The following is a 27,442-nucleotide window of genomic DNA, read 5'->3' as shown; positions in this document are numbered from 1 at the left end:
TTGTAGCGGAGATTGTGTATGTATTTTTTTTTTTCCTTTTACTTTGGTGTTTCTCTACTTGTCTTCTATGGAATAACTTGTTAAATTTAAAAAATGGATTGTTTGGGGGATGGGGCCCCAAACTGGTATCTAGCCTAGGGCCCCATGAGGTCTAAATCCAGCTCTGGTGGTTGTGGCTGGTTACTCTTGCCTGCTTAATTTGGATCAGGACTGCAGGGTAGCAGGCAGAGTCTTGACACAAGATTCTGGATTCAGCTCAGGGCAACCATGACGCAGAAAAGAATGGTAGCTCTCTTCTTTAAATTTCAGTATTTCGGCATATAATAGGAGTCTTGCAGGAATAGAGCAGATTCTTTAGTAAGAACAAAGCTTATTGCTCAAAAATAACTTAAAAGAACTGTTACACACAATCAGATAGGCCTACACTGTACCTGAGGCTTTGCGGCTTTTTTATACAGTTTATACACACAGATTTACAGGGGGTAATCCAGCCCCCTGTCCCTTTTAACCAGTCTAGGTTTATTCACTTATTTCACACGTGAATCAGTCTGGTCCTAGTTTATACGTATAACGTTACACTTGGTGGTAGTGGCATGTTTTTTCTCTCCTTATCTGCTGCTAGGCAGGGTGGGTAAGCTCCGTTCCCTCTCCATCCTTGTACCGCTAAGTCTGAACTGGGAGATATATATATATATATATAACTCCCACCCAAAGTATATTCCATTCAATCTGCTCCAGGGTCTAGCACCCCAATCAAGATGAAGTCTTCTCCAGATTGGTTGTAGCCTTACCCTGGTGTAGCGTTCTCCCTGCTGCCAGAGCTCTGCCAGCACTGCAGGGTTCCCGGCACTGCTGCACTCTGATTCTCACATGCGGAACTGGGTCACAACCGCTCCAAACACTGGTCCCCCTCTTTTACATTCGTTCTAGTTGTTGCTGTGTTACTCACAATTGTCCTTTGGGAATTGGGTATGTAAATATATATCTCTTCTTTTTTTAATACTTTTATACAAGGCGCGCTCCATTTCACGCCTGGCGGCTTAATTTAACTGTGCAAAATGAAACTAATAACATGTACTGCGCAGCCACTGTAAGGATTGCTTGTCCGTAACTGAATGATGATGTTCCTAGCCACAATGCTAGATTCCAGGCTTGGCTACATATGGATGCCATTATAAAATGACACCTTCTAAATGTCAGTGTTTATATTAGTTATACAGTCAAACTTTTTGTCCTCGATAATTCATCTTTAGCAGTTTTAAATAAAAACCTTTTTTTTTTTTTTTGTTTTGTTTTTTTTGTTTAAGGCACACTTTGTCTATGTGGAAATGTCTTACAAATTGCAATTACAGAGCTGACCCAGAAAGAACTGCTAGTGTGCAGAAAATATCCGATTTATGTTTGTTTCTCAAGGCAATGCTGACAGTAATGAGCTCCTTCTTTAGACCTGTGAACTCCAATTCCATACTGTGCAGAAACCCATAACTGCTGGGCTCAGTCTGCCGTTCTGTAGGTGTCTTTTTAATGACTGTCAGGAAGGATAGAATAGAGGAGAACCCGACCCATATATTTATGTAGTAATTGATGAGTCCCTTCCTTTTTCTGCTCAGTATTATATGCCACATCGATGAGGAGAACATTAGGTGCAATATGACTATTATGAAGGCCAGGAAAATAATAAATTAATAGTTTTTTTAAACAAGAAATTTGCAATACGGTGTATGGAACTTTATTATTGCTGGTGTCCAATCAGTGGTATAAACACCCAAAGCAGAGGATGCTCCCGTAAGTATGTATGGGGGCTAGGAAGTGGACAGGATGCGGGAGATATGCCTACTCTTCCGGGGGTGTAGGGGTTACCCGAAAAATCGTGAGCCTCCGGCGACTTCCGGGAGAGTAGGTATGTATGCCGTGACATGAACGTTACTCAGATGACCGATTTTCACTCAGTTATCTGATGCTGCATCCTCTGACACAGCAGCAGATCACAGAGGCCGGTAGGAGGCGTCTATTTACACAAGACACCTCCTGCGGCATTAACCTACAAAGTTGCAGCGGCTTTGCAATAGTTTGCAACCCTGAATCCGGCCCACAGTCCCCTCAGCTATACATTTTACAAAGAAGGGTTTAGGGCAAAGTTGGGCTAGTTACACATGTAGGTTCTTATTTTAAAGCGAATGCATTTGATTAATTGGCACCAAGAACCATTTTACTTCAAGTTGTAGCTTATGATTTGGACCTTCTGTGGTATACTACTACGTAGCCTAATATTACTCTGTCTTCTCCGTTTTTAATTAATGTGTATAATTAAGGTGCCTATCCACTAGATGATTGAAATGAGCGATTGAACAATATCGATAATCCTTTGAGAATCGTTTGAAAATTATTTTAAAAAATTGGTCTTTTAGACATCTATCTTCGTGCAAACATGCTGATCAACCTGCCGATAACGTCAGGTTCAGCATGTTTGCAGATGATTGATTGTGCCTGCACTGAACGACTGCTCATTCAGTGCAGGCACATCACAGACTGACAAACGACTGCACGATTGCAATGTCGTAATCGTGCAGTCTTTTGCCTGTCTTCTAGTGGACAGGCACCTTAAGACCATTAAGGGACCCTGTGTAATTGAGTCTTTATTATTATTATTAGTTACTTATTCAAACCAAAATCAAACAAGGCTGGTAATAACAGACATAGAGGTGAGAGGGCCCTTCTCACCAGCTTTCATTCTATGAAGTTAGCTCTCAGTTCAGCTTTCTTTATGCAGTACAGATGTGCCTCCTTGAAGCTGGATGCTAAATGCAGATGGCAACTTTCTATACTACCATTGCAAAGATGTAATACGATAGACTCATATGTGCTGTTCTGACTTGCTTGTCTCTCTTGTAGAGCTCATTGAATCCCTCACAAAAAACAGCCAGTCTAACGGCACAGAGCCTACAAAACCTTGTCACCGGAAGAATGCAGCCGAAACGCCATCTGCAAACGGGGAGGCTGGTGGGGAAACTAACAAGAGCTACACACCAGACCAGGTGGAAGCTGTAAAGAGGTGCGTGACATGATGGACACCTTTTCTGTCAACTAGGACCGTTTTGTTTCTCATGGAGATGCAAAGTGATCTATTGATCATCAGATGTGTGCAAATACTGTGGACTGTTTGTAGGCTGCTTATTTCTTTAACTTGGTTTCTGTTTTTTTAGCATGCGTCTTATTTTGTGTTTACTATTCATTTTTTAATGAGGCTGATTTACGTAGCTTCACTATTCATTAACTGTGCAAGTGTGACTATCATTAATTCACGTGTACACACAGCAGATTACACAGTACAGTGCAGTACATTGTGTAGGCGGAGGATACTGCGGTAGTTGCTGCATATCGCTGAGAAAAGAACATTTTGTGGTTAGATACATAAAAACAAGTTTTGTGAAAAGGTTGTCAGTAAGCAGTGTTACAGATGAAATCAGGCCTATTTCTACCACATTACTGTACCCGGATGCTACCTAAGCATTATTAAATGCAAAAGTATAAACTAAGACTAGAATTTTGTGTAATGTTCTTCTGTAAACGCATTAAAGTATATTGATATTGCACAATAGAGGCATCAATTGATGTCTTTCAAAGCCCCCAGGGGGAAGTTAACAGAACAACTAAAGGTGCAGTATTGTGCATAGCAACCAATCAGATTGTAGCTATCATTTATATAGTACATTATATCAAATAAGACTGGTTGCTATGGGCAACACCAGCACTTGTCCACTTATTAAATCTAATTAAATGAAAGCAAATTAATGTTTTCCAAGCCAGGCCCCGGGGGACGTGGCTGCATGTACTAAGCAAGGGGCCACCTTAGGAGAATATTTCCTAGGTGGTAATGCAGCTATCAAACTGAATAGAGATATGTAATTTCCTTCACTAAAGTCTTTATTTTTATGTGGGAAATCAGAAAACTGAAATGCGTGCTTCACATATATGCAGTGAGCATTGAGGAATGATTGGAGACAAGGCGGCACAATTCACCTATTGTCTAAAGCAAATCACAACTGTTTGCTGACCCCATTCTGTCTCACACTGCAGTACATCATATGCATATACTATTCCAGTCGTCACTGATGATGTTATACTACGGCTTTGTGGCAGCCTGGTTGTAAGCTCATTGGGTCAGGTACTTTGTACAGTAGTAAAATCAACACTAATACTTTTTGAATTGTCTACTTTTGTCTTTGAATAGGATAAAACAATGTAAAGACTACTATGAAATTTTGGGTGTAACCAGAGAAGCCGCAGAAGAAGATTTGAAGAAATCTTACAGAAAGTTAGCATTAAAATTTCATCCAGATAAAAACCATGCTCCTGGTGCCACGGAAGCCTTTAAAGGTATATGGATGTTTGATTTCCCTTGTAAGATGAGCAGCGTGAATAGAATATAAATCCTATGAGAGTTGTAGCAGACGGAATACATTCAGAAGAGGGAGAGGCTACCGGTGGGGGGTATGCTAGGGATCTGAATTGGACCAAACCTCTGTAATACCTTTTATTTGTGAACTATACTACTGGTAGTGACTGGAAAATCTGCCTTTTTGCAGACAACACAATGATGGGTAACAATAGATTCCCCAAGAGAATGAGCCAAAATCATGAATGATCCAATTAGATTAGAGAAGCGTTGCAACAACAGTCTCTGCGTTGAGACATCCTGCAGTGCCACTGAGCACAGCGATGCAGGATGTCTTAGCACAACAATGTAATAAAAAGTCCACAGAGAGGTTTTGTAGAAACATAGGTCCTCATTCAGACTCGCTCGCAAGCGGGTCGATGTTTGGCTGAGCGGCCGCACTGCGCGTGCGCAAGCCCCGGAGCGAGAGAGAAATTCTCGCCCAGTTTTGTAGGCCTGGCGGGGGGGGGGGGGGTCGCTTCACAAACAGAGGCGTTCCCAAGCGAACGCCTGTCGTTTGTGGGCGGCCCCACTGACATCACCAGTGATGTCAGTGAGAGAGCTTCCGGCTCTATTAGAGCCGAAAGCTCTCTGGGGCTTGCGGCAGATGAGACCCTACCACAAGGGTCTCGTCGTAAGCCCCGATGGTCTTGACCATCGCGACTATCATCCTGGTCGCTCGTTAAAGCTGTGGGTGGTAACCCACAGCCTAGTGAGTGTCCAGGAGGCTGGCTCAGAAAATGGAAGCGGCCGCCCTCATTCAGTGCGAGCGCTCGTATTTTGCGAGCGCCTCTGAATGAGGTCCATAGTGTGCTGATGTGATACATAAAGGCTCCCCCCCCCCCCCTATGTTACAGAGAATACTAGTAGCAGGAAAAGGCAGAGATGTCACTATATAGGTCATCGGTGAGACTACACCTAGAGGCCAATTCAGTTATACACATTACCTCACGGAAGTACTTTGCACTGCTCGCAGCCTATGGCAGCTTGCGTGTAATTGAATCCGACCCCTAGAGTACAGTTTCCAGTACTGGAGACATTCTCTATAGAGAGAGACGAATAAATCTGAGATTACCAGAACAGTGTTGTCCTAAATCACAGAATGTATCCAGTGTCTCCATAAGCATAGCTTGGGGCATAGAGGTAAGACAGGGTATGATAGAAGCTTTCAAATATTTTTTTATACTTTACTACTACTTACAACGTTTAGCTTTTAAAAGATCTATCAATCACAAAAATAATAAATCAACCTATAATGTCAAGTAGTCATGGCCTGTTGCACACAACAGTAATAATGGTTTATATAATACATAGCACCAGCATACTCAGCAATACTTCACAATTCAGAACAAACACTGTAATAAAACACGACTGGGTATTCCCAGAGATAATATTGGTTAGTGAGTCCTGGCTTACATCTTATGGGGAATTGGTTCAGCACGATGGCTACGATTTGCCTCCAAAACAGCGAGGTGAAGACACTTTATCCCTTGCACCCCATATTAGCAATGTATGGCTACAGTAGGTACATGGTGAAGTGCTCAGCTATACACTGTGGCTGCACTTCACCCTGAATTCTCCCCTATATTTAATGTGGAATTAAGTTTGGTCACTAATGTGATAAATACCTTCAACCCTTAGGGCCTCATTTATCAATAATTGTGTACTCAATGCGATCTGGGCTCCCATGATCACATTATCACATTGCAGTATGCGATATTAGCACCCATGATCACATTGCAGTATGCGATATTGGCACCCATGATCACATTGCAGCATGCGATATTAGCACCCATGATCACATTGCAGTATGCGATATTAGCACCCATGATCACATTGCAGTATGCGATATTAGCAGCCATGATCACATTGCAGTATGCGATATTAGCAGCCATGATCACATTGCAGCATGCGATATTAGCACCCATGATCACATTGCAGTATGTGATATTAGCACCACCCATGATCACTTTGCAGTATGCGATATTAGCACCACCCATGATCACATTGCAGTATGCGATATTAGCACCACCCATGATCACATTGCAGTATGCGATATTAGCACCACCCATGATCACATTGCAGTATGCGATATTAGCACCACCCATGATCACATTGCAGTATGCGATATTAGCACCACCCATGATCACATTGCAGTATGCGATATTAGCACCACCCATGATCACATTGCAGTATGCGATATTAGCACCACCCATGATCACATTGCAGTATGCGATATTAGCACCCATGATCACATTGCAGTATGCGATATTAGCACCACCCATGATCACATTGCAGTATGCGATATTAGCACCACCCATGATCACATTGCAGTATGCGATATTAGCACCACCCATGATCACATTGCAGTATGCGATATTAGCACCACCCATGATCACATTGCAGTATGCGATATTAGCACCACCCATGATCACATTGCAGTATGCGATATTAGCACCCATGATCACATTGCAGTATGCGATATTAGCACCCATGATCACATTGCAGTATGCGATATTAGCACCACCCATGATCACATTGCAGTATGCGATATTAGCACCACCCATGATCACATTGCAGTATGCGATATTAGCACCACCCATGATCACATTGCAGTATGCGATATTAGCACCACCCATGATCACATTGCAGTATGCGATATTAGCACCACCCATGATCACATTGCAGTATGCGATATTAGCACCACCATTGATCACATTGCAGTATGCGATATTAGCACCACCATTGATCACATTGCAGTATGCGATATTAGCACCACCCATGATCACATTGCAGTATGCGATATTAGCACCACCCATGATCACATTGCAGTATGCGATATTAGCACCACCCATGATCACATTGCAGTATGCGATATTAGCACCACCCATGATCACATTGCAGTATGCGATATTAGCACCACCATTGATCACATTGCAGTATGCGATATTAGCACCACCCATGATCGCATTGCAGTATGCGATATTAGCAGCACCCATGGTCACATTGCAATATGCGATATTAGCACCACCCATGGTCACATTGCAGTATGCGATATTAGTAGCACCCATGGTCACATTGCAGTATGCGATATTAGTAGCACCACCCATGATCACATTGCAGTATGCGATATTAGTAGCACCACCCATGATCACATTGCGGTATGCGATATTAGCAGCACCCATGATCACATTGCAGTATGCGATATTAGCACCACCCATGATCACATTGCAGTATGCGATATTAGCACCACCCATGATCACATTGCAGTATGCGTTATTAGCACCACCCATGATCGCATTGCAGTATGCGATATTAGCACCACCCATGATCGCATTGCAGTATGCGATATTAGCACCACCCATGATCGCATTGCAGTATGCGATATTAGCACCACCCATGATCGCATTGCAGTATGCGATATTAGCACCACCCATGATCGCATTGCAGTATGCGATATTAGCACCACCCATGATCGCATTGCAGTATGCGATATTAGCACCACCCATGATCGCATTGCAGTATGCGATATTAGCACCACCCATGATCGCATTGCAGTATGCGATATTAGCACCACCCATGATCGCATTGCAGTATGCGATATTAGCACCACCCATGATCGCATTGCAGTATGCGATATTAGCACCACCCATGATCGCATTGCAGTATGCGATATTAGCACCACCCATGGTCACATTGCAGTATGCGATATTAGCAGCACCCATGGTCACATTGCAGTATGCGATATTAGCAGCACCCATGGTCACATTGCAGTATGCGATATTAGCACCACCCATGGTCACATTGCAGTATGCGATATTAGTAGCACCACCCATGATCACATTGCAGTATGCGATATTAGCAGCACCCATCATCACATTGCGGTATGCGATATTAGCACCCATGATCACATTGCAGTATGCGATATTAGTAGCACCCATGATCACATTGCAGTATGCGATATTAGATGACATTACATTGCACATACAGGGACTCTGAAAGGAGCCCACCCCTTCGATTTGCTCGGAGTGAAGTGACCGCATCAGCGGGTCTCTTCACTCCTCTCTCAGGACTCAGGCATGGCCTACTGACCACCCATGTGCAGCGGCCATTGCCGGGGAGAGGTCAGAAGGGGGCTGCAGCTGCTGTTGGAAATGGAGGGACCGCAGCAGATAGCAGAGAGATCAGCTGCAATTCCTCCATTGTACATTTAGGGGATACTTAATATTTGTGGATATCCCCCGAAAACTGGTGCTTTCAGGGAAAATGTTGCAAATATTTAATGATAAATGAGCCCGATTAAAGAGTGAACAGTCAGGCTCTTGTGATGAGTTTTAAAGACAGGAAGCCGGAAATAATACTTGCAGAAAAGGCACATTTTACGGTTTGAGTTAAGATATTGAGTCTGTAGTGCTTGTGTGGTGTAACCGTGCTGCCTGGGCACTGAGAATAGAACAGCCATCTGTATTGTTTTTCTGTGAGACCGCACTGTATGCTCTATTATTTTCCCAAGTAGAAATGTACTTGCTAAACCCTGTACTGAACATCTGACCTAGTTCTTCTGGATAGTACGATTTTTACTGATATTACTTCTAACCTCCCTCAAACACAAGCACTGAGCAGTAACTGCAGGTCTCCGCGATGCTTCCAGAAGTCCATCTGGTTTGGGCAGCCAGTCTTCCTGTAGCATTATCCTATGATCAGTCGCTTTTTCTGCACAGGATGAGCGCTCGGCTCCTGGCAAGTATGATCATAGGATAAAGTCCAGGCTAAAGCAGATTACTGGACACTCAGCTGGTAGTACTGCAGATTTAAGCACAATGATATTATGTAATAGAATCAGATGGGGAGGGGAGACATCAAATATGAAACGATTTCTAAAAATGTTTTATTGTAAACCTTGGCTACAAGTTTGTAATTTCATTACACACTCACACTATGCATCATTAGAAAACAGGGCTATAAAAGTGTGAAAATCAATGGAGGTGGTTGTTGGGGTGTTTGTGGTAGTGGATTAAATGATACACCCTATTGGGGTAAGAAGAGATGTAAAGTGATTGGACAGAGCCTTGTAATGTGATGTGGCTGTGTCTCCCCGGTGATTGAGGCTGTGTGCATGCACCGTGTACAGGCAGCTCTAGCTATCAGGTTTGGATGCGCTGCACTTGCTTGTTGCACTGTATGCAGCACAGGGATCAGCAATATGTGTCTCATTGCCAGACTAGTATATTGCAGGAGCTGTACATTAGCAGTTTGATTTCAGGGTTTGCCACTCCTTACAGTATGGTGAGTATAGTCCTACAGTATGTTTATAGTTTTATGACAAATTACCATACTTTTGAACTGGTTATATATTTATTCTATCTATATACTTTTAATGATGACACTCATTAAATATGGAAAGAGATATGATAAAGGTTTTGAGCACAAGCTCCCGCTGTTTACATGCTGACAGTGTAAACCACAGGTCTGACCAAAGTACCTGGGAATCATGCATGTGCTGTTGTACGTAGCTGCCCATATGTAATGAGCTCTGTATTAGGGATAGTAAATTAACAATTATTCCTAAAGACAGTGTGTAGTCCCCTAATGCTGGGTACACACTGGCAGATATATTGGCCATCGTGCTGTGTGTAGGGGGATCAGCCGTCCGCCCGTACACTTGGGGAGGGGGGTCGAGGTGCAACCACCGGCCAGTGGTACCCGTGGACAGGTAACAGATGATGGTTGGTCAGAGTGTACGAACAACCACCACTTGCAAATATGTTAGGTTTGTACCCAGCTTAAATGTTATGTTTCATTATTTGAAAGCTTTATTTACAGTAATATCCGTTATAATTCTGTTAAAGGCACACTCGCCCACCTCTCTTTTTTTTTTTCTTTTTGCTACATATGATGGTATCCTGTTATTTTTCCTAAAAAACATGACCATCTGGTTTTTCTTAGAATTGGTTTGGAACAACTGTGTGCTGGTCATTTATTTCTGTCTAAGGTTGTAATGCAGAGGTGCACGCTATATATTACTGACCTGTATACTTGCATGTAGCGCCAGCACATTGCATTAGGATGTACTGTTACTGCAGTGTGTAGCTGGAGATGTTGACACATGTCTACACTAGTTGCCATTGGACAGCTATAGTGTAGTTGAACGGCACAAATAAAGTATTTGCAGTTAGGTCCATGGCTGCCAGCATTTATGATGGTGAAAACTGCTGACCCAAATGCCACAAGTTTATCATTTTTCATGTAACATTGGTTCTAGTGTTCGCATCCCTTAGCAGGTTCCCTATACCCCTGCTATAATCCGTATAAGCTGTATTTAATACTTGGTGAATGCATCTTAATGGACACAATACATTTGAATCATTGAACCTTCTTAAGGATGGAACAACGGTACAGATCAGCGTTCACAGTCCGTTGCTTGATTGATGTGCATGTCCTAGTGTCTTGCTTCCATGATCCACAACAGCGCTTGTATGAATGGTTCATTGAACCCTATTTAAGTATTTTCCTCCTTCAGGGGTAATGCTTATTGCTGCTAACCCAGACTAGCACATGTACGAGGTACAGCAAGCTCCAGTACTGATTTGCATGGAGTACTCCTACTAGGTATAAGGCTGAAGGAGAGGAGATGTCCAACACTCAGTTAGAATGATAGCAGTACCATAATAGAGGATTGTTGTCAGTCATGTTTTTGTGAGTCCTGTATTGACTCTCCGGTAGACTACAGGCAAATATGATCTGGGTACTGCTGGACCTTGCAATCAGCAGGGCCGTCATGAAAGGACTCCCACCAATAGTAAAGGATCAGAAGCTACTTCTAAACTTTTATTTAGTCAGGATACATCTACTATTAACAGTATTTTAATTTATAAAGTTTATTACAGCTGCTTTGTATCATCTGTATCTTTAAACAGATTGCAACGGTTCCCTCCTTTATCTGTGAGTCTAGCCTGGTGTCATTACACCCTCACTGGATGCCTGTTCACTGGTTTATCCAAAGTAATCTGGACAAAATTAACCAAACCCGTTCCAGAAAAATCCTGTTACTATGATTGAAAGCGTGTGGGTTTTCATAGAGGTGGACAAACCAACTTCATACAGATGATCGTTTGGTTGAGAGATGAAATCTGAGATGCGTCAGATGGCAGCCTTATACAAGGACTTGCTGCCTGATACAGTATAAATATTATCTGATCAGATTTTAGGCCCGTACACATGCAGCGGTTCTAGGTTATATTAGTCTCTTTAGCAAAGTCCTGGGAATTGCATTCTGAATCATATTTTCCTGGGTTCCTCATTTTCCATAGTATGGCGTTCGTGTGTGAATGAGCATGTGAGCCAGTAGGAAGCCACATGCACAGAACTTGCATCTTCCTATTGGTCCTCCTGCTCACACCCATTTTTAGTGGTGAGAACCTTTGAAGTGTGCACTATTGGGAAGGAGTAGCTCAGTTAAACTTTAACATGTAACCGGGAGTGCAGCTTTAATGGCACATGTGAGTTTGCTGAGCTGACACATACAGTAAGTTGGTTGTAAGTTCAAGGTAGGGAGTGTCTGGCACCCTCCACTCGGAACTATCTGCTGTTTTATTGCTCTGTAGTACAACCTAGATGCTGATAAGAACATATACTGATAATTCTGCAGATACGTCTCATATAATTACTGCAGTCTCAAAAGATCAATAAAAGCTTGTTGCACCTTTTTTATATTGATTTCGTATGATATATATATATATGTGTGTGTGTGTGTATGTATGAGTGTGTGTGTATGTATGTATGTATGTATATATATATATATATATATATATATATATATAATTATTCTATGAGTTACCAAGTGAAGCCTATGGTGAATTTCCGGTCTCTGTTGTTAAATCTCATGAGAATAATCACTCGAGACAAACAATATGACTTTATGCTGTCTTACATGATTTGATCACCACAGTGGTGAGGGTGAATACTGAAGACCAGCTGCATAGGCAAAATCAGCACCGATTGCACTAGTCCATGTAGACAATACCAACTTGGGAATACCTGCAGTTTTGTTTGATACACAAATGATTTATAAGTGTAACATGGTTTCTTTGATTCTGATAGGTAGATTTGTAGAAACTATTGATCCTTTATTCATGTATATTCCATTTGTTTTACTTCTACCCCTGTCCAGCAATCGGGAACGCATATGCAGTGTTAAGCAACCCAGAGAAAAGGAAGCAGTACGATCAGTTTGGAGATCAGAAAGTCAACACATCCCGACATGGACACTCAGACTTCCACAGAGGGTTCGAGGCCGACATCTCCCCCGAAGATCTCTTCAATATGTTTTTTGGGGGAGGATTTCCTTCTAGTAAGCACTTTTGCAGCTCGCTTGTTGTTCACTGCTCACTTTTGCTGCTCGCTTGTTGTTCACTGCTCACATTTGCTGCTCGCTTGTTGTTCACTGCTCGCTTGTTCCTGACTAATTTATAACAATTACACAAACCTATTGCCAGTAATGTTACAGTTAGACTTTGTCCATATATTAGTAGTTTGGAATCCCAATTACTGATTCTCGACTTCTCACTCCCAGGTAATGTTCATGTATACAGCAATGGCCGAATGCACTATACTTATTCTCAGAGACAAAACCGACGGGAACATCAAGGAGACGTAAGTAATATATTTTTTATATTTAGATCATTTCAAAACTGATCAGTCCTTCTCTTGGAATGTTAAATAATTGTGTAGTGAATCAATTAGAAGCTCTTAATCTGGCACACGGATCAGTGAGAGAGAAAACACTGCAGTGTCCAATGCCACCAGAGGGAGCTCTTAGACTGGCTCTCGGAAATGTGAGCGAGAACACACTGCAATGTCCAATGCCCCTAGAGGGAGCTCGTAGACTGGCACGCAGATCTGTAAGAGGGAACATACTGCATTGTCCAATGGCCCTAGAGAGAGCGCTAAGACTGGCACACAGATCTGTGAGAGAGAGAACACACTGCAGTGTTCGATGCCCCTAGAGGGAACTCTTAAGGCCACCATAAGCAATGGGGTTCACAAATTGCCGATTCCAATCAAAAAGTGATCAAGATTTCTAAATCAGCTCATCCAACATTGAATTTCACTGATCAGTCGGGGCTGTAGATTAGTAGTGTATGGAAACAATCAGCCGATTTTATCGATTGCTACTAGTAAATTATGAGCCTTCCTCGACTGGCAGATCTGTGATTTCTGAAAATGATCTGCAAATCACTGAAAAATATCTGTAGTGTTATGGGGGGTACATATTGGTGATTTGAGGAATCTTTAAATCAGGTAAAAAATAAAAAAAAATCGCAGAATCTATTTTTTTTTTTTAGATTGCTGAATTGATTGAATGATGTATCACCCCTTTAGACTGGCACATAGATCTGTGAGCGAAAACACACTGCAGTGTTCCATGCCCATAGAAGGAGCTCACTAAAGATCAATTTTACTTGATTTAAGATTGATGTTGATTGATTTCGATCAGTGTGTTTCTGGGGCTAAATCACACATTTTTTTTTACGTATTAATAATTGTGTAAATGTGTGATTTAGCCCCAGAAACACAACATCGATGATTGTAATCAATTTTGATTTATTTACAATCGACTTTTAGCAAATATACACCTTAAGCTGGGTACACACTGACAGATACATTGGCCCATCATATCGCATTGGCTGTGCTGCACAGTCGATGGACAGATATGTCTGCAGACATATCTGTCCATCGGCAGGTGTGTACAGGTGGTCTGCAGACTGCCCGTACACACAGAGCGGCAGCCGCGAGGAGGGGGGCGTCCTCTGGTCGCAGGGACCCACAGATGATAGCCGTTCAGTGTGTATGAATGACCATCATCTGCAGATAGATATCTGTCAGGTGTGTGCCCACCTTTTAGACAGATCTGTGAGAGAGCACACCTGTGAGAGAGTGTCCAACTCTGTTTTAATACAAAGTCATTTTCTAAACCTTTTATTTAACAAGTTTGTATTTGTCATTCTACAATTTTAAAAATATTTGAAGTTTATTTTTTTTTTAATGTAAAATGCTTTCATATTTTAGAAGCAGGTTAAATATACTGTATACCATCAGCTTGTGTGCCAGATTGAGAGGTTGCCTTCTGTCTTCATTGTGTGGCTGAATCATTTTTGTCTATCCCATTAAACGCATTTAGGAGCCAATTCAATTAGCCACAAGGCTCAGTAGTTGCTTATCACATTCTAGCTATTACGGGAATAAAACCATTGGTTCTAGTAAGGTGCAAGCAGAGATCAGCACTGCACATAACGTAATGCTGCTACTGACACTTTGTGGCTAACTGAATAAGTACCATAGTATTCTCATGTTCTGTAGCTTACTGTGTATATTGTTTACAATATAAATGCATTAAAAGTGCACATACTTTATAACCAGGACATAGCTAGTTAGTAGACACCTAAACAACAAAAGATGTAATTTTGTGTGTGTGTGTTTTTTTTTTTCCCCCACTGGTACAGGGAAGTCTTGGAATGTTCGTTCAGTTGATGCCCATTCTGATCCTGATCATCGTGTCTGCCCTAAGTCAAATGATGGTGTCCAATCCGCCTTACAGCCTCACCCACAGACTGTAAGTAGATGCACCTTAATTCAGAGCTCACCAGTAGTTGTAGTAAGCTCGCCCAGATTTGCTATAATGAAATTGATGGTGTTCTCAGAGAGGTCATTTCATGTAAACAACGTTCTTTTCATTCAAACAAAAATAGTATCTCCCATTGTGATGAGAAATATAAACTTACCGTATATGTAACATTTTATTACAGATTTGGGGCAAAATTTACTAAGCAGCGGTTTTTGGTGTCATGTAGCCCCTAAGCTCTCAGCACTTCCCCATTCATTTCTATTGAGTAACAGGCAGTAACCTGTCATTCTGCAGCACGGCCCTGTACACAGTGCAAGAGTACAGTTTGTCAGATTTTATTTTGTTTTCAAAGACCCGTGGACCTGCCTGTTTTGGAAGTATTAAGGTGGAGAATGAGGGCTTTGTGGGGGAGGTTTTTTTTATTTCTTTTTGATATCGTATTTATTTAGTATTTTGAAATAGGGGAAAGGGAGGGCACAGAATGGAGGAAATACGAGGCGCGAGATTTTACAACAATAGACAAAATACTATACATCCATTGTGATATATATGCAAGCCATGGAATGGTCTTAAGGTAGAGGGTATTTGGTAATCCCAGGGGAGCACAAAAGGGAAGGTAGGTGTAGGATAGAAAAAGGTGGGGAGGGGCAAAGGAAAAGGGAGTGAGGGGAGGGAAGAGCATAGGGGAATGTTAGTAAGGGAGCGAGGGGAGGGAAGAGCATAGGGGGATGTTGGTAAGGGAGAGAGGGGAGGGAAGAGCATGGGGGGATGTTAGTAAGGGAGAGAGGGGAGGGAAGAGCATAGGGGGATTAGTAAGGGAGAGGGGGGAGGGAAGAGCATGGGGGGATGCTAGTAAGGGAGACAGGGGAGGGAAGAGCATGGGGGGATGCTAGTAAGGGAGAGAGGGGAGGGAAGAGCATGGGGGGATGTTAGTAAGGGAGAGAGGGGAGGGAAGAGCATGGGGGGATGTTAGTAAGGGAGAGAGGAGAGGGAAGAGCATGGGGGGATGTTAGTAAGGGAGAGAGGGGAGGAAAGAGCATAGGGGGATGTTAGTAAGGGAGAGAGGGGAGGGAAGAGCATAGGGGGATGTTAGTAAGGGAGAGAGGGGAGGGAAGAACATAGGGGGATGTTAGTAAGGGAGTGAGGGGAGGGGAGAGCATAGGGGGATGTTAGTAAGGGAGAGAGGGGAGGGAAGAGCATAGGGGGATGTTAGTAAGGGAGAGAGGGGAGGGGAGAGCATAGGGGGATGTTAGTAAGGGAGAGAGGAAAAAGAAGTGGAAAGAGCTGGGATTAACTATGAAGAGCAATCGAGCGAGACGGGGCCTGATGATGGTAAGAAACCCAGGGAGACCAAATAATGAGTTTATGGGGGCGTTTGTGCAAAAGTACCGTGATGTATTCTAAGTGATACGTTTTCTAGATGGAATTGAACAAAGCGGGAGTAGTGGGAGGGCCCTGTTTTTTTCCCAATTACCAGCTATAGAGAAGTTGGAAGCATTGAGAATGTGGCTAGCCAGCGCCTGGGTGTACTTTGGCGCATTAGGAATCTGCTTTGGGAGAAGGGAGTAAGAGACACAAAGAAAGACATATACCCGTAACGGTATGTATCAAGGGTATACTACAAGTGCCAGCAGGCCCTTAATGTCCGAGCATGCTGGCACTTGTAGTTCTACAAGTGCTATCATGCCAAGACAGGCTTGCTGGGACTTGTAGTCTCCCCGTAAAAAGCAATATTATTAACTCTTTATTAACCATTACCCCAGCACCCACACCTATCTGGGTAAGAGCCTCGGGAGGGACCTCTTTTTGGGGGGTGCCCAACTTTCTGAAGGATTCCAGATTTTGGAGCTGGTTATTGCAGGGATACCCCAAGCTGTATCATCCTGCTATAGCGCTATACCCACGGCTGGTTCATCCTGGTGCTAGTTACAAAAAAATAAAGGAAACTGTACACCGGTTTTCCCCCATATTTTCTAATACCAGATCAGGCTTAGACGTCCAGGGCCCCGCACATTTTCTTTTACTATTTCTGTCCTTTTAAACAAAACTAAGCCTGCACAGATCATAGTGATCTGTGCAGTGCTGCACATAATAGAACTGCCTGCGGTAAGAGAGTTTGTTTGAGCCGGTTTTCAAAATGTCTGCTTGTTAAATCAGGGTTTTCTATTCTATTCTTTCTATGGTCTAAAATATTGATGGTGCTGTGATTAATTCTATTCTAAAGTGTGCTTTCTCTGAGGTTTTGCAAATCGGTGGCTAGCGAAATTGACAGGTTATAGAACCCACCGCTTAGTAAATTTTGCCCTTGGACTGCAAATAAGAGTTACAATAAAGTTCACACATTTTGTGTCATATAAGCATCAACGTTGGTAGAATGTATTAAAGGGCACATTTGCTGTGTTGCACCAACTGCTTTAAAGTGCTTTGTAAAAAGACCGAGATCCAGCAGCCTATGGGGAATATACTGCGATCAGTCGCAGGTGCTTCACCTGGGAATGTCGCACACACAGGAAGCATTATGAAGGAATAGCACAACCTCAGAATGGCTTGGAGCCACAATTCATGTAAAGTGATTGTCATCTAAACCCTTTAACACCATATCAATTATTATCCTATTTTTTTCGTTTCACTAACTCTATATAATCCTAGTGCTTTACAAATTCCTTATTTAGTTGTTTGTAAATAATGTTTTATTTTAGCACATGCAGAACAAAGTCAGTACTGTGCATGATAGTCCAATGATGACCATAATCCCACACCTCATTCCCATGTACATTATATTCAATCTTGTATGGAAATTGTCTCCATAACTGCCCCATGCCCATTACAGGCTCATGTTCCCCCGGAGTACTGGGTACTGAAGAAAATGGGGTTCTTTTGTGCAAACATTACCTTACACATCCCTGTACCCACCAACACATACTATGCTCACCAACATGTATACTGCTGTTCCCACCATTACAATTGCATGCCCCCTTCTTCATCACTCTCCTTGGTGGTGCTGAGTGCCCACCATATTAGCTGGCAGAAGAACACGTTTAGTCTAAAAAGCTAATTGAAAGGAAGCCCTTCATTCAGTGACAGTGCTGTACTTGTGTGAATTACTGGCTTCTCGGGCAATGAGACCACTGTCATTTATAATGCTGTGAATCCAAAGCACGGTGTTTGCTCAACCTGAATAATAACTACATTTCTTATCGCTATGTCGGAGAAGAGTGAACCACTGTGGATTGTATAACCACTGTGCTATGCTGCAGGCTGCTGGACAACACTGTGGTTATACACTGTTACACCTGAGCCTTCCTTCCATAGCCAACAGTTTTTCTCTATATGCCAATACTTGGGCGTCCAGATTAGCAAGATCACCCTTCATAGGAGCAGTTGTCTCCTACTGTGGAGATACAGATTCCTACCTCCCCCAAACGCACCGTTATTTGTGGAGGTTGAGATGAATCAGTATTAGGATTGCACCTCCCCTAATTTATCAGTAACTCTCTCCTACAATAATTAGGGTTGCCGGTTTATTCACCATTACAGGATTTGCTTATGTGGAGAGCAGTATAGTCACCTACTCCTCCCTGGCTACACCCTAGATAATACTGATTTAAAGATTGGTTAATGAGTTAGGTCTCAAAATATTTAAATTAGGAGGGGGGGGGGAGCAGGCTACCCATGTGACCTGAAGATTGCTCCTAACATCAACTGTGTGCTTCAGCTTGATTTGCCAAATAGCGTTAGACAATTATAGGTACCTCTCCTAGTAAGCTTGCTGCATTTGTAGCCTGAGTTATTAGCAAGTTACCACTGTGAGCTAAACATTTCTGTGAACAGGGCATTGTTATAATGGGCAGAATAAACTCAGTCCAAGCACTGTGAAAGCCTCTTTGTTAATATAGATCTTACATCTTTTAATAGAGCTGTTGTTTTAATCTTTTTTTTTTTTTTTTTTAACAAATATTCAGTAAAACTCATAGGTGGGGCAATTCTGTTGGCCATGATGTGCATTTTGGTACGCCATCAACACTGCAAATTTGTGCCCTTGCACAGAATGGAATCGGGCCTCTTACTATAACTGTTCCTTTACATGGGACCTTGTCTAATGTGATGCATTCATCCAACATCATAAGCCGTAATTGTACGGTTTGATCAACCAAGGCTAAACCTAGATATAATTCTTGATTTATAAATAACTCAGGGGTAGGAATTGTGTGGCACTGTGGTTGCTGTGCAACTACACATCCCAGCATGCCCTGACACCGTTTTATTGTAAGGGCATGCTGACACTGAGATGTTTAGTTCCACAGCAGCTGGAGTCTCTCACGTTTCCTACCCTTGCTCCAACTTGTCCCGCAGCAATGTACAGCATAAGCAAATCTATCGGGCCTGGCCAACCCGTGGATCTCCAGCTGTAGTTGTGAAACTACAACATGCTTTACCATCTGATCGGTGGAGGGAAAGCTGGGACTTCTAGTCGGTTAGGCCTGTAATATATAGAGTATTGTAAAAATGATACAATTTTAAAATGTATAGAAATAATACATTTAGAGTTAAATGCAGCAGCTCTCAGTGTCTAACTTACCAAGGAAAGAGTTTGAGTTTATAACTTTTCAACAAAGCATCTCTCAAAAAGAGTGGAAACTGGTAAGGTGACAATGATTTAATGTGATATAGTGCACCCGTTCTAGTGCCGATTACTTCTATAAAAAGTAAATGATGATAAAAATCAATTTGCAATCTGTCTTTCAGATGATTTCACCTTACACATCATTTCATTGATTGGAAAACAATGGTCAGATTCCTGAGATTTTGCATTTTTATTTTCAAGTTCTAACCAATTTCTTTCCCCATATTTAAAGTAGCACAGGAGCAAACATATAGGCTGACAATCACGCTAACTAGTATGATGAAGAACCTTGTTGGTTCCTGATTAGTAGTGTATGGCGCACATGATAATTTGGCTCTTAATGCCATTGACAGTTGTACAACGAGCACACAATACTTCCATGGATGAGCACTTTCCTTCATACTAATAATATCCCATTGCTATAAATACGCTGCATTTACAGTATCAAATGTGATTCCTGTTACCTCCCTATGCAGACAGGTTCATCCCCCACATTGTGCATATTTATAAGTACATAAAGCTACTATGGAAAATGCTTCTGTGTAGGCTTCTGGTGACTGACTATTATTATTATTGTGGTTCTTCTGTGCACAGGTCTGTGGGGCACATACACAAGAGAGTTACTGAGCACCTCAAGGTCCCTTACTTCGTGTCAGAAAGCTTTACTGAGGAGTATACTGGCGTCAATCTGAGAAATGTGGAGAGAAGTGTAGAAGAAGACTTTATAGCCAACCTTAGGAATAACTGCTGGAAGGAGAAGCAGCAGAGTAAGTACATGGTGTAGTCCCTGTGTGTCTAAGTGTACGCATTCCCTACTTTCACCACAGCCAGCCATTTTGGGACCTTGTGCCTGAGGCACCAAACATCTAATTCCAAGTGAATTGGCTGTGTGACCATTTTTACAGTTCTCAAAATGGCTGCTTGTCCTGTTTGCCAGCCGTAGATGCACATTGTGGCTTATCATGGAGTTGCATTGCAGTCTCCAGGCTACATAAACACATTGTTTTGTTTATTGTTTCCTAATTATTTGTTGCTTTTATAAGTTGAAGCATGACTCTGTATTTCCATTGAACTCACCAGGAGTATTGAAAGTCCATTCTATACTGTAGTCCAGGATATCCAATTTAGGAGCCACTTCTGCTATGTCCTTTACATGGTGAGCAAAGCGCAGGTTTGGTCCAATGAAGACAGACTGAGTGCAGGGGTCTGATCTATATTTGTATCTCTGCATAGTTATATGTGTACATACATACATAGCCAAAAGTATCTGGAAGCCCAATTCTAATTAGTGTGTTTAGCCATTTCTGCCGCACCCATTGCTAAGCAGCGATGCAGTCTCTAAACATTAACAGTAAAATGGGGAGTACCGAAGACTTTCTGTGTGGCACTGACCGAACAAATTATGCAGCCAAAAAAAATATTTTTATTATTACCAGTTATTTATATAGTGTACATATTCCGCAGTGCTTAATATAGACTATTTAGCCATTCACATCAGTCCCTGCCCCAGTGAAGCTTACAATCAGTATTCCCTACCACATGCTCACACACATACACATTGGGGTTAATTTTTATAAGGAGCCAATTAACCTACTGTACCAGCATATTTTTGGGGTGTGGGAGGTAACTGGAGTACCAGGAGGAAACCCACACAAGCACGGGCAGAAATATACAAACTCCACACAGTTAGGGCCATGGCGGGAATCAAACCCGAGACCTCAGTGCCCTGAGGCAGTAATGCTAACCATCACCAATTGTACTGCCCCTAATTACAATGGGTGTCCACATACCATGTAATCTGTTACCTAATCAGAGCTATCTAAGGTATATAAGTTTATTGTGCCAGTGTAACTGCTGTGATTAGTTTTTGGTGCAAGCCTTTTAAGATAACTCTATATAGTTATCACTGTAAATGTAATGTCAAACTAGTAATAGTGAATAATTTTGGGATATAATAATCAAAAATCAATGTTTGTTAAAGGAGATCTTCACTTGATAAAATGTACTTCCCATTTTAATAAAATTCTTAGCTGTTTACTGGTGGTAACTATGGAACAAACTATGGTGCAGAATTTTGCTTACCCATCAAACTGAATGGAAGAGTAGGTCTAATGTTTTACAAGGCACATCCAGTACAGCAGCCATCTGAGATGCGCATTCAGTACATACCTGCTGTATAGATGATTCCTGTGACGTGCTGGGCTGTAGCAGACTGGATGTGTGGTAACTCAAGCCGAGGAGACATGGAAGTACATACTTGTGACTAGAGATTCCTGCTAGTGTTTGTCTTGCACTCTGACTCCTGCCCGTGACTACTTTCTCTCTCTTTCCTTCCAGAGGAAGGATTACTATACCGAGCACGTTACTTTGGAGACCAGGAACTATACCAGAGAGCACAAAGGATGGGCACTCCCAGTTGTAACAGACTATCAGAAGTTCAAGCCTCAATGCATGGCTAGTCCTTGCTTAACCCACTGGAGTAAACACAGGTATACATACTGCATATTCCCTCCTAGATCTCACTCACACATACATCTGAGACTTTACGTACCTTTTTGTTTTTTCCTATCCTATTAATCAGATACTAATGTAACCGGTTTGTTGATGTAATCAATGTAAGTTTATGGGTTTTGTATGAAATCCCGGCACTTGGGATGCCAGCTGTCAAAAGACCAACAGCGGCATCCCAATGCTGAGAATCCCGTCAGGGGAGAGGTAAGTACCCTAACCTTCGCCTCCTTAACCCCCTAACCCTCCTGTTGTGCACTCTAGCCCTCCCAGACAGTGCCTAAACCTACCCACCCCTGTCTGTAACCTAACCTCCTCACTTCCGTAGCCTAACCCTAACCACCTCCCTCCCGTAGCCTAACCCTAACCACCTCCCTCCCGTAGCCTAAGCCTAACCTCCTCCCTCCCGTAGCCTAAGCCTAACCTCCTCCTTCCCGTAGCCTAAGCCTAAACCCCACCCCGCGGCTCCCGCTGTACTTGCCATCAGCATTTCGGCTGTTGGGATCCTGGCGTGGGCATCTCCCCTCTTGTCGGGATTCTGGTGCCGGTGTCTTGTCCCTGGTGCGGGATTCCGGCGCCAGGATTTTGTCACCCGGCATGCCGATGGTCTGCATTTTAACTACATCCCAGTTTATGAACCACCACATGGGAGAATTGGAAAGCAAACTGCTACAGGAACAATTTCTGTTAATATGCTAAAATTACATTTCTGTACCTAAACATGTGTTATAAACTTACGTAACATTAAAGGGCTAATTCCAGCCAAAACTAAATACTTCTGGGTGGAATTAAGTGAATTTCAATACCAAATCTTATTCCGAATTGTTTAGTGTAAGGAGATCCTCTCTCCTGTTCCAGTGTCCTCATTGTATGAATGGGAAGCTCATGGGGGAGGGGCCTTGACAACCTGCTTGTTACTATGAACAGGCCTGACCGAGGAGGTGAGAGGATCTCCTGTTTGGGACTGTTAGGCACATAGAGAACCTATTTTTTCATCTGCGTTACACATTGAATTAGGGGTCTATGGTCCTGATTCAGACCCACTCGCTGCTGCAGGGTCTGTGGGCGTTTTTTTCTTTTTTTTCTTTCTTTGTTTCCAGGCTGCTCGCAAAGCTGTGGGTGTCCACCCACAGCTTGTGCGAGCGGGCTGCAGACCGTCGCGATTACCGCGACCATTGGACTTGCGACGAGACCCTGGGGTAGGGTCTCTGCTGCTGTAAGCACGAGTGGATTTCCTGCTCTAATAGAGCAGGAAGTCCACTACTGACATCACTAGTGACATCAGTAACCCCACCTACAAACGCCAGGCGTTCCTAAGGGAACGCCTGCGTTTGTCCGGCCACCACCCCTACCCGCCCACAAAACGGGGCGAGGTGTCATTCAACATCGACAGCCGCCCTGTCTTGTTGCGAGCCCCGCAGCGACTGATCTTCAGTCGCTCAGTGGGGCTCGCGCACGCTGGACGCGGCGCGTGCGCAGTGGAGAACCATCGAGCCGCTTGCGAGGGGCTCTGAATCGGGCCCTATGTGTTGAGCCTTAGAGAGAGTTAAAGTGGATGCTTTAAAGTACCAACCAATCAGCTCCTAAATTTAATTTCTTTCAAATACAGACTGTCAAGTGACAGGAGCTGATTGGTTGGTACATTATCTCAGTCTACTTTCTCTCTCTCTCCAAGGCTTAGTACATAGACCCTTAATTAGTCTTAAATACTATTTACATTCATGTGAACCCTTTATAATATTCCTTTAACCTTTTGGTTAACAAAGATGCTTTTTCTGGACAGTACAAATCAACATTAAACCTGAAATTAAAGTTACTTTTTTTGAGAGACAGACCAGCGCGCACAGCGCTTTGAAACTTGTATGTTCTGAGAAACTATTAAAAATGTGAACTGACTAGTTTGTGACTGGCAGGACTGTGGCGTTGGACTGTAGTAATAAAAAAGAGTGGTCATAGGTTTGGTGTACCAACTCCACCGCTTTGTTGAGTGTACAAGCCACCATTTATTATTAGGACTCACAGCGTCCCATGTTTTCCCTCTGCAGCAGCGTCCAGCTATGAATTGCCCCCTCCGGTTTCCATTTTATGTCCTATTGCTTTTTAGTGAGAGATGTGATCCTAAAACTAATTTATTAGTAAAACAGAAACTTCAGGGTAATTTTATTTTGAGTATGGAGAAGAATTCTGTAAGTGTAAAGCTGACCCTTTTTGTGTTAGTGCTGATAGAGCTCATACTGGGCATCAACACAACATTTCAAGGCTATTACCATGCTTCAAAAGTAATGTTTGAAAATATAATCACTAGTAACCTGATTTTAAGATGCCGAGTACTAAATAGAAAAATATATTCAAAGATCCTATTTGCTTTGACAAATGTGTGTTTTACTATTAAATTCACTTTATAAATAAACCCAAACTGACATTTTAAAACACCACAAAACCAAGAGGACACCTCAAGAATACATAGGGCCTGATTCAGCAAGGATCGCTATTCTCCTAATACACACGCAATGCAATTGCTAATATCAGCGGTGATATGCAAATGTTTGCGATCGCATTGAGTTCACAGCCTAACATAAGGACGCCCACTTCCCCTTACACACATCCGTATACTTGGGCAATATATCGTATTAATCGGTAACATTGAGTAACATCGGACCCATACACACAGTTAAGGCAGGTCAGACCTCACTCAGGAATTGCTAACTTCAGCGCACGCTTTGAGCCCTCAGGCTGCGTGTGGCATTGCAGTGGCTATATCTCAACAGTGTTGAGATGCTCTGGCACGCCTGCGTTCGCCCGATTTGAATCTATGTTGATTTTTTAATTGATTCAAAACGTATGAACATCAGTGTGTTTCTGGGGCTAAATCACACCTTTACTAATACTTAATAAACCAAATCAAAAATTGTCTGTAAATGTGTGTCAGGTTTTCATTATGGATTAAAAAGTGATTGATAGTTTGACTAGACTAGTTTTACACTTTTGGAAAACTTATGTTATGAACAATAAAGTCACATTGAAATTATAATTTTCCATTGTTTGCAGATTCTCAAAGTAGCTGGAAATCATTGGCAAATACACCTTGTACCAAGAGGACATATGGACTTGTTTCCTGCTAGGGGCCTGGAGCGCAGTGTTCTCCAGTGTGCTACAGACTCTTCAAAAGCAATGTGATTACATAATCAGAAATGTCAATGCACAATACTCCTGACATTAATCGCCACTGGTCAATGTTGCGGCAGGATTGAACCTCTGCTCGGCTGCATCCCACAATCTCCCCCGTGTCCCCCATGGACTTTTACCTCTCATGTAGGATAATAAGTTCTGCAGCCGTTGGGGATGAAATTGGCCTTCTCTGCACTGGAGCCCCTGAGACTTTGGCCTGATTATTATACTTAAATGTACTGGAATCAGAAGACTTTTAGAACAAGAAATTAAAGAAGAAAATCTATTTAGAATTAATTTATAGCTGTATATATGTTGTACTTTTAAACATAAATAATTATGCAGATATTGGATTAAATCTCTTTAACCAGTGTCTGCTCTTCTATTTAAACTGTTGTGTGAATCTCTGTGTTGGCCAAGCGCTGAGTCTTTCATATTTAATATAACTAACTGCATCTGACTGAACATATTTAATAAATTTAGAGACACTTTGAACGTGTGCTTTTTCTACAGTGCGAGGTCAAACTAACTTGTAACTAAGATATAATGTAGGAATGCAAAACGACCCTTCCAAAACATTTAGCGACCATTTTGTCTGAACTTAAGGTTTTAAGCAGGATTCATATTGTACCGGGATGCATACTAGTATTTTGTGTGACTGGTGGGTAGACAATGCTGAGAGACGGGTGAGTGGGTTCTATGTTTGTCTCTGTTTTTGGTACATATTTAGTTGGGTAGATATGTGTTTGGTACCAGGATATGTGGCCAGTATTGGTAATAAAAAAAACTCTTTTTGCTACAAAAACACACCAAACAAACATACATATAGCACATAAAATAATTATCTTGTATAAATTATAAATGTGCTCGGCTACAGAGTAAGGGGAAGCCGCAGGCTGAGTGACTGACAGACTGAAGCCGTTTGGGGGCGGCAAGGGCATATTAAGAAAGGAGAGGACCAGTGTTCATTCCCCGTTTGGCAGGTGGGGAGTTTGACTGGGGCGGTACACCTGTCAAACCAGAACGCAGGTGTCCTAAGGCGAGCTCAAGGAGGACAGAAACCTCCCGTGGAGCAGAAGGGCATTCTCTCCCCGGCGGTTGACCGCCGACTGCAGCATCAGTAGACTCTGGGCACTAGAGTGTGTCCAAAGTCTAATGCGCAGGTCACCGGGGAAATGGCGCGACTGCCATTTTCCCCGCGATTCCTCCCTGCGCATGCGCAAAATGCCAGAAAAATGGCAGCGTTGGCCATTTTCTGGCATCTTGTGCAGGGCTGAGACGACTTCAGAGAGGTAAGTACTAGATCATATGGGTGCTGGGTATGCAGTGCCCCCCCACTGCGCAGCACATCCTGAACCCATTGGGGGGGGACGCTATCCATTTTTTAAAACTTGGGCAGGTTGGCCCTGTCTTTTGGAAGTGACAAGGCCAGTGGCTGCGTCCTCTGATGGCCGATTGGTGATCCGATGCTGGGTCTATGGACGCAGCACTGGGATCAGCGATGCTGTCAGGGGGTATCTTGCCTTCAGACACCTCCTGCGGAATTGGCATATTTTGCTAATAACAGGTAAAACCACAGATGAAAGCTTATGTCTAATACAGCGTGGCGCATATAGAGTTGGACGCATATGCTCTTTGCGCCTTCCAATTTTGCTGCCCAGAATAAAAGTTATTAGTGGCAAAAACTAAAATGACAGATACTTTTATTATATTACCCCCCCGTGGAATCATAGATATTATGTGTCTCACTCTATTATAAGTTATTTATAACCATTGTATTTATTTTGTATTCTAATTTAGACTGCGTTATTGTGAAAACCTCCCTACAAGGCTAGTAATAATATGTTATCCTCTGAAATGTCAGCCTTCTTAAAAGAAAAGAAAATAATCTATCAGGTCTAATGATACTGAAATTGCTTTTTCGTATATATTAAAGTTTTCTAATGTCTTGTTCCTTAAAGCTCCTGAAAGAATAATACTTATTATGTCTACAATAGACAAGCTATGTCAATACTTGTACAACCGTGAAATATTTGGTTAGTGATCATATCCGAGAGAGACAGAGAGAACCATATATTGCACT

The 27,442-nt window shown here is 42.5% G+C and overlaps 1 protein-coding gene across 2 annotated transcripts in view; it reads left to right on the top strand.

The window, feature by feature from the left end:
* DNAJB12 (DnaJ heat shock protein family (Hsp40) member B12) overlaps positions 1–25,850 on the top strand; it is a 76,317-nt gene extending 50,467 nt beyond the window's left edge. For both annotated transcript variants that reach the window (XM_088475734.1, XM_088475733.1), the window contains exons 2-9: positions 2,893–3,052; positions 4,232–4,377; positions 12,606–12,785; positions 13,008–13,087; positions 14,938–15,047; positions 20,278–20,450; positions 22,021–22,172; positions 25,240–25,850. In XM_088475734.1, the coding sequence (XP_088331860.1) occupies positions 2,893–3,052; positions 4,232–4,377; positions 12,606–12,785; positions 13,008–13,087; positions 14,938–15,047; positions 20,278–20,450; positions 22,021–22,142 (971 nt within the window). In that variant the 3' untranslated portion in view covers positions 22,143–22,172; positions 25,240–25,850. The remainder of the gene's footprint in view (positions 1–2,892; positions 3,053–4,231; positions 4,378–12,605; positions 12,786–13,007; positions 13,088–14,937; positions 15,048–20,277; positions 20,451–22,020; positions 22,173–25,239) is intronic.
* The last annotated feature ends 1,592 nt before the right edge of the window (positions 25,851–27,442 follow it).

Source organism: Taudactylus pleione, unplaced genomic scaffold, assembly GCF_031769625.1.
Source record: "Taudactylus pleione unplaced genomic scaffold, aTauple2 ptg000016l, whole genome shotgun sequence".
NCBI lineage: Eukaryota > Metazoa > Chordata > Amphibia > Anura > Myobatrachidae > Taudactylus > Taudactylus pleione.
This window is presented reverse-complemented; position numbering and strand designations above follow the sequence as displayed.